General features: G+C 40.7%; 1 protein-coding gene across 1 annotated transcript; it reads left to right on the plus strand.

Moving 5' to 3' along the window:
• Positions 4,707-5,999, plus strand: LOC105165918. Its single transcript, XM_011085075.1, has one exon. The coding sequence runs from the start codon at positions 4,707-4,709 to the stop codon at positions 5,997-5,999; it is 1,293 nt and encodes a 430-aa protein (XP_011083377.1).

Here is a 9,176-nt window from a genome sequence, read left to right on the forward strand (position 1 = left end):
AATAATAACTACAAGTTTGTATAAAAGGGAAACAAACTTGGTCTAATAAAACCGCGAAAAACTGCTAAATTTTGAACGTTCTCAGAATTCGACGAAACATAACCCAAACGTTCGTCTAGGCCCAAGAATTTATGTCGTAAATTTGCTAAATTTAATAATAACTACAAGTTTGTATAAAAGGGAAACAAAATTGTTCTAATAAAACTGTGCAAAACAGCTAAATTTTGAACGTTCTTAGAATTCGACGAACTTTGACCCAAACCTCTGTCTACACCCAAGAATTTGTGTGGTAAATTTGCTAAGCTTAATAATAACTACAAGTTTGTATAAAAGGGGGACAAAATTGTTCTAATAAAACCATGCAAAACATCTAAATTTCGAACGTTATCAGAATTCGACGAAACTTGACCCGAACGTAGTCTAGACCCATGAATTTGTGTGGTAAATTTGCTAAGCATAATAATAATTAGAAGTTTGTACAAAATGGAAACAAACCTGCTCTAATAATACCGCGTAAAACACCTAAATTTTGAACATCCTCAGAATTCGACGACACTTGACCCAAACGTTGGTCTAGACCCAAGAATTTGTGTGCTAAATTTGCTGAGCGTAATAATAATTACAAGTTTGTATTAAAGGGAAACGAATTTGCTTTAATAAAATCATGCAAAACAGCTAAATTTTGAAACGTTCTTAGAATTCGACGAAACTTGATCCAAACGTCTAGACCAATGAATTTATAAGGTAAATTTGCTAAGCGTAATAATGGTTACAAGTTTGTATAAAAGAAAAACGAACTTGCATTAATAAAACAGTGTAAAACAGCTAAATTTTGAACGTTCTCAGAATTCGACAAAACTTGACCCAAACGTTGGTCTAGACCCAAGAATTTGTGTGCTAAATTTGCTGAGCGTAATAATAATTACAAGTTTTTTTTTTACATTTATTAATGAAAATTACATTTTACCAAAAAAATAATAATTACAAGTTTGTATAAAAGGGAAACGAACTTGCTTTAATAAAATCGTGCAAAACAGCTAAATTTTAAACGTAATCAGAATTCGACGAAACTTGACCCAAACGTCTAGACCCAAGAATTTGTATTGTAAATTTGCTAAGCGTAATAATAGTTACAAGTTTGTATAAAAGGGAAACTAACTTGCTTTAATAAAACCGTGCAAAACAGCTAAATTTTGAACGTTCTCAGAATTCGACGAAACTTGACCCAAACGTCTAGACCCAAGAATTTTGCTAAGCGTAATAATAGTTACAAGTTTGTATAAAAAGGAAACGAACTTGCTTTAATAAAACAATGTAAAACAAGTAAATTTTGAACGTTCTTAGAATTCGACGAAATTTGACCCAAACGTTGGTCTACACCCAAGAATTTGTGTCGTAAATTTGCTAAGCTTAATAATAACTACAAGTTTGTATAAAAGGGAAACAAAATTGTTCTAATAAAACTGTGCAAAACAGCTAAATTTTGAACGTTCTTAGAATTCGATGAAAGTTAACCCAAATGTTGGTCTAGACCAAAGAATTTGTGTGGTAAGTTTGCTAAGCTTAATAATAACTACAAGTTTGTATAAAAGGGAAACAAAATTGCTCTAATAAAACCGAGCAAAACAGCTAAATTTTGAACGTTCTCAGAATTCGACGAAACTTGACTCAAATGCTGGTCTACACCCACGAATTTTTGTGGTAAATTTGCTAAGCATAATAATAACTACAAGTTTGTATAAAATGGAAACAAACTTGCTCTAATATAACCGCGTAAAACACCTAAATTTTGAACGTTCTCAGAATTCGACGAAACTTGACCCAAACGTTGGTCTAGACCTAAGAATTTTTGTGGTAAATTTGCTAAACTTAATAATAACTACAAGTTTGTATAAAAGGAAAACGAACTTGCTTTAATAAAACCGTGCAAAACAGCTAAATTATGAACGTTTTCAGAATTCGAGGAAAGTTGACCCAAACATTGATCTACACCCAAGAATTTGCGTGGTAAATTTGCTAAGCTTAATAATAACTACAAGTTTGTATAAAAGGGAAACAAAATTGTTCTAATAAAACCATGCAAAACATCTAAATTTTGAACGTTATCAGAATTCGACGAAACTTGATCCAAATGTTGGTCTAGACCCATGAATTTGTGTGGTAAATTTGCTAAGCATAATAATAACTACAAGTTTGTATAAAATGAAAACAAACTTGCTCCAATAAAACCGCATAAAACACCTAAATTTTGAACGTTGTCAGAATTCGATGAAACTTGACCCAAACGTTGGTCTAGACCCAATAATTTGTGTGGTCAATTTGCTAAACTTAATAATAACTACAAGTTTGTATAAAAAGGAAACGAACTTGTTTGAATAAAACCGTGTAAAACAGCTAAATTTTGAACGTTCTTAGAATTCGACGAAATTTGACCCAAACGTTCGTCTAGACCCAAGAATTTTATGGTAAATTTGCTCCATATGAAGAATCGATGGAAAAATATGAAGAAACTCGTGAGGAAGAAGAGCGCACCAAAACAATGGCGATTTACGCCGGTTCTTCGTCGGTAGAGGGACGTCTTCGGTCTGTTGAAGATGTGGACAATGTTTCAGAGATGGAGGATGGAAGGATGAGCTCCGTACAAGCTGCAACAATGGAGCCGTTGGATCTAGGGTTTTTGGGAACCGAAAAGTCGCACGGTGAAAAGACGATGGAAACTGGTGGTTATTCGATCACTGGTGATTATTTTGGCGTTATTGGGGATGGAGGAGATGTGCCAATGAGGAAAGATACAATCTCGCCGTCGTTTGAAGGGTGCTCGGAGTTAGGGTTTGAAGGCGGCGCACTGAAACGCGCTGTCAATGGTGACTCTTCGAATCCGCCAATTTACTTCAACATCGATGAGTTCCTCTTGTTGGCCAACATAATATTGGATGGAGATGGCAAATCCAAGGCTGCGCTCAATGATCTCAAAGCCCGTTAGGAGAAGAAATTCGGACGATTTGCTGCAAAAAAATTAGTTACGGCGTCGGTACCTGTTCGCAAAGCCGTGAGATGCGTCTGGCCTGCGAAGAAAGACTGTTTGCCCGGAGAAATAGCAGGTGAGAGGGTGATGGTTAGTATTCCGCCGGAAATTTCAGAAGAACACGCGAAGAAAATTGCTGCTATGTCTTCGCCGGATTATTCCTCCGTTTATGGTAATCGGACGGCGACGGAAGTGAAGGGCATACGGGCTGGACATCTTGACAGCGGTTTTCCGGCCATCTCGCCGGCGAACAGATGTGGAGAAAATGACGCTGATGTGGTAGCGTGTTTGGATGATGTGGCGCCATGTGTGGATGAGGTAGAGGCTGACGTGGCATATGAGGTCAATGCTGATGTCACTGATGATGTACCTAATAGGGTTTATGTCACTGCTGATGTCACCAATGATGCTAGGGCTGATGTCACTGCTGTTGTAACTACTAGGGTTGATGTCACTGCTGATGTAATTGCTAAGGCTGATGTCACTGCTGATGTAACTGCTAGGCTGATGTCACTGCTAATGTAACTGCTAGGGCTGATGGCACTACTGATGTGCTGCAAAAAAACCCTAAATTCCACAATTTGGGTACTAATCATACGGGATTGTTCATAGGTAATATTCCTTTGCATACTTGTCCAGATGCGACTGTCAATGATAAAATTGCCCAAGCGTTCAACAACTCCACCCGCAAGACCCTCACATTTATTGCGCCTACCTTGCAAAATGGGGAAGTTATTGTGCGGCCGACACTGGATATTATCCGCAATGGTTCTAAACGATGGAGGACTACGGCGGTGGGATACTTTCTTGGAAAAAGACCATATTTCCATCATGTGAAGGAGTTTGCGATGTCGGTCTGGTCGAATTTAGTTGAGGTTACAGCTACCAATAATGGGTTCTTCTTTTTTCAGTTCAAAACAATTATTGCGATGGAAGATATCATTGAAGGGGGACCGTGGCTCTTCCAGGGTCAGTCAATACTATTACAAAAATGGAAGCCGGGAATGGTTTTGAGAAAACTAAAGCATATGCAGGTTCCTGTTTGGATTAAACTACAACACCTTCCAGTGGAGTTATGGACAGAAGAGGGACTTAGCACAGTGGCCAGTGGAGTGGGTAAACCTCTATACCCGGATGCCATAACGAGAGCATGCACGAGGCTGGATTTCGCTCGTGTATGCGTCATGCTTGATATCACATCAAACCTACCAAAACACATCATCATCACGACCCCGGACGAGGAAGGAGGGGAAACGCCTTGCAAGGTCGATGTCGAATATGAATGGGTTCCCTCGAAGTGCACGGGTTGCATGAGCTTGGGCCACTCTATTAAAGATTGTTCGTTGAGTAAATCAACCAAATCCATTAAACAACCAGTGTGTGTCTATGTACCCACGTCAGGAGGATCACAGTTACCTCGAATGCAGGACAAATACGCTAAAACGTCGGGGGATGCACTTGCAGTTCCTTCTCGGAGTTCTTCTTTACCGTCGTTGGAAGGTACTTCACCACGGTCGGACATACATGCGTCTCCCACCCATCGTGAAAAGAGACGTGAGGATAAGGGTAAGGCGCTAGTCATTTATAATTCTTTTGATGCCTTACAGATGCTTGAAGATGCAGATGATACTACTAGGGGTCTTAAGACAAGCAGCCCCAAATATGTTGATCTATGTTGAATATGACAATTTGGAATGTGCGTGGCCTAAACAAGAGAGACCATCAGCTTGCAATGAAGGATCTTGTGGCTGAGTTCAGGTTACATTTCATTGGTCTCCTTGAAACTAGAGTACGAGTTAATAATGCCTCTCATATTCAGTCTTTTTTATTACCCCACTGGAAATGGTTTATGGATTATGCGTTGATGGGTAATCGTATTTGGATTGGCTGGGATGACAATTTTCTTGATGTTACTGTGGTTGAGTTGAGTACACAATTTTTACACTGTCATGTCACTATCCGAGCTCTTCAGGAATCAGTTGATATTACTGTCATTTATGGGGCTACAGAGCTAGCGGACATATGCTCACTTTGGGATTCACTTAGTACAATTGCCATCCAGTGCGTGGATACTCCGTGGCTAGTCGGAGGTGATTTTAATGCAGTACGTGATCACAGTGAAGTCTGTGGAGCTTCTGGTGACATACGGACTGCAATGGAGGAATTCAATTATTGTATCCAGAATGCCGGCTTGTTACCCCTACCCATGCAAGGAGAATGGTACACGTGGCACAATTGTAGTGTAAATCCACGTAATCTATGGAAGCGACTTGATAGGATGCTCATTAATGATACATGGATTGCCCGGTTCCCCACATCCGCATATTTGAGCCTCACCCCACGTACCTCGGATCACTCACCACTAGTGTTATGTGGGGATAGACAACAGCAGTTGGGAGGTATGTTTCGTTTTGACAATTATCTTACCCGCTCACCAAAATTTATTCCCAGTGTGCAGAATGTTTGGAAACATGAGGTAGTTCGTGTACCGATGTATGCGGTAACTCGGAAACTTAAAGCACTGAAACCAATTTTTTGGGAACAAAGGAGAAATAAGGGAGATTTATCGCACAATGTACAGTTGGCAAAGGGATTTCTTGAGGCGGCACAAAACCTGGTTCGTGCCAACAGGCAGGAGGAAGTATTCTTATACTTGGAGCACTGTTGTCGGATGGTTTTGGCCAAAGCAGCGAAGCTCGAACAAATCATGTTACATCATATAGCAAAAATGGAGTGGATGAAAGATGGTGATCAATGCTCTAGGGTGTTTTTTCGCAAGATTGCACAGAGATGGGCAGCAAGGAGAATTTTGCAAATTAATGATGAGCACGGGATCACTCACACAGAGCAGGGGGCTGTTTTCAATGAATTTGTATCTTATTACAGTGTCCTTTTGGGAGGACAAAGAAGATGGGACGTGATTGATATTCAGTACCTTAGACCGTCGGCTAGACATCTGGTGACTGAAGATTAAACCAATTCTCTGTTATCACCATTCACCCCCTCGCATGTCAAAGAGGCAGTATTCGATATTGCTGAGGATAAGGCACCGGGTCCTGATGGGTACTCGTCAGGCTTCTTCAAAGCTGCCTGGCCGATTGTGGGAGGCGAGGTTACGAGGGCGGTGTTGGATTTCTTCAATACCGGGAGGCTCTTGAAATAAATCAATACCACATTATTGGCGCTTATCCCGAAGGTACACTCCCCTATGTCCATTGGTGATTTTCGACCTATTTCTTGTTGCAATGTCCTCTACAAGATTATTGCCAAACTTATTGTTAAAAGATTGAGTGTGGTATTGGACAAAGTCATTAGCCCCTGCCAAGCAGCATTCGTTCCTGGCAAAAGTATCGGAGACAATATCATGCTAGCTCAGGAACTTTTCTCGGGATACAATCAGTCATGCCTACCTCCCAGATGCGCGTTAAAAGTTGACATTAGAAAGGCGTATCACTCAGTTGAATGGGACTTCCTAGTTGCAGTTTTGGAACTTTTTGGGTTTCCACCCACATTCATCAGGTGGATTGAGGAATGTGTCACTACACCATCCTTCTCAGTGGGATTGAATGGAAAGCCACATGGATTCTTTTCGGGTGCAAGAGGACTTCGACAGGGTGATCCTCTATTGTCGTACCTCTTTGTCCTCGTCATGGAGGTGTTACACTTGGGATACCTACAGATGATTGACCAGGATGGACTCTTTTCTTATCATTGGAAGTGTGATTCAGCTTGGATCTTTCAGCTGGGATTTGCTGATGACTTGTTATTCCGCCATGCTGATATGGACTCTATTGGGGTCCTTAAGAGAGGGCTGGATCGATTTGCCGTCTGGTCAGGCCTCCGATTGAACGTACGGAAAAGTTATCTTATTATTTCGCTGTCAGCACAAGGTTTACGTGAGGAGATGCTGGAAACACTTGGATTCCAGGAGGGACTCCTGCCACTGAGGTATTTAGGTCGTGAGGAGATGCTGGAAACACTTGGATTCCAGGAGGGACTCCTGCCACTGAGGTATTTAGGTCTACCTCTACTATCCTCCAGATTAATTAATGCTGATTGTCAACCATTATTGGTGAAAATCGATAAACGTATTGCTGGTTGGGAGGATATGGCGCTATCATATGCCGGTAGGGTAAAAATTATTAAATCTGTACTCATGTCGTTGAGCTTATATTGGGCTTCAGCGTTCATTTTACCAAAGAGAGTTACGAACGAAATTGAGAAGAGGCTGCGAAACTTCTTATGGAAGGGCTCAACAAATAGTGGCTATGCTAAGGTAGCATGGAAAGAATTGTGTCGGCCGATGGACGAGGGAGGTCTTGGGTTCAAGGACATTACTACCTTGAATCGAGCCTTAATGACTAAGAAACTCTGTGATATCATTCGGTGTGATCGAACCTCTATTTGGGTAGAATGGCTATACAATGGCCGGTTACTAGACACTTCCATATGGACAATCCGAGAGCATGGAGGTTCATGGTGTTGGAGGAAACTACTACGTCTACGGATTTTTCTCCGTCCTATGGTGGACTACCAAATCGGAGATTGGCGAAAGTTTCATCTTTGGCAGGACCCGTGGCATTACCTCGGACCACTTATTGAGACATTTCCACGTGGACCGAGGCTCCTTGGAATTGAGGAGACAGCAAAACTCAGCACGGTGATTAGTGGAGGAGAATGGCAGTGGCCGCTTATCACGGATTTCGAGTGCTTGGAGATCACACATGTATTACCCACAATTCGAGGAGGAGATGATCGGGTCGTATGGAGATTTGATCAGGGTCGACCCACAGCATAGGCTCTCTACAGCTTATTTGATCCCCCACGACCGAAAGTAGGTTGGGCTTCACTACTTTCGGGCTCGCTAAAGATTCTACGTCACTTATTCATCCTATGGCTTGCTATTCTTGGCAAGCTGCCTACGATAGACAAACCATGGTTATCTCACTTTGGCGATTGCATACTTTGTAACGAGGGGGCAACAGAGACACATTCACACCTTTTCTTCCAGTGCAGATTTAGCCGACAGTGCCTCACAGCAATACGAAGAAAGGTATGATTTCATTGGCCCAATAGAGACTGGGCGAACGACATTGAGTGGGCTTCTCGCAGATGGACGGGTAAGCACATCGTTAACATAGCTTATCGAGCACTACTAGCATCTTCTGTTTACCACATTTGGAAGGAGAGAAATCTGAGACGTTTTAAGCACGTTGAGAGGACTCCGAGCACCATGGCGCTCTTGATAGTTGATGACGTCAGGCAACGGATCATTAGTATTTCATTAGCTAGTTCTGTCAGTACACGAGCTTTGTATAGACTATGGCGTATCCCTTGGCCTGTCGAGGGAGTAACCACATGATGATAACTTTGTTGTACTGTATCATTTTTACTTAATAAAAATTACATTTACCCAAAAAAAATATAACTACAAGTTTGTATAAAAGGGAAACAAAATTGTTCTAATAAAACTGTGCATAACAGCTAAATTTTGAACGTTCTTAGAATTCGACGAAACTTAACCCAAACGTTGGTCTAGACCCAAGAATTTGTGAGGTAAATTTGCTAAGCTTAATAATAACTACAAGTTTATATAAAAGGGAAACAAAATTGTTCTAATAAAACCGAGCAAAACAGCTAAATTTTGAACGTTCTCAAAATTCGATGAAGGTTGACCCAAACATTTGTCTAGACCCAAGAATTTATGTGGTAAATTTGCTAAGCGTAATAATAACTACGAGTTTGTATAAAAGGGAAACGAACTTGCTCTAATAAAACCATGTAAAACAGCTAAATTTTGAACGTTCTCAGAATTCGACGAAACTTGACCCAAACGTTGGTCTACACCCAAGAATTTGTGTGGTAAATTTGCTAAACATAATAATAACTACAAGTTTGCATAAAAGGGAAACGAACTTGCTTTAATAAAACCGTGTAAAACAGCTAAATTTTGAACGTTATTAGAATTCGACGAAATTTGACCCAAACGTTCATCTAGACCCAAGAATTTATGTGGTAAATTTGCTAAGCTTAATAATAACTACAAGTTTGCATAAAAGGGATACGAACTTGTTCTAATAAAACTGTGCAAAACAGCTAAATTTTGAACGTTCTTAAAATTCGACGAAACTTGACCCAAACGTTCGTCTAG

This window comes from Sesamum indicum, linkage group LG7 (genome assembly GCF_000512975.1).
Source record: "Sesamum indicum cultivar Zhongzhi No. 13 linkage group LG7, S_indicum_v1.0, whole genome shotgun sequence".
NCBI classification, from domain to species: Eukaryota; Viridiplantae; Streptophyta; class Magnoliopsida; order Lamiales; family Pedaliaceae; genus Sesamum; species Sesamum indicum.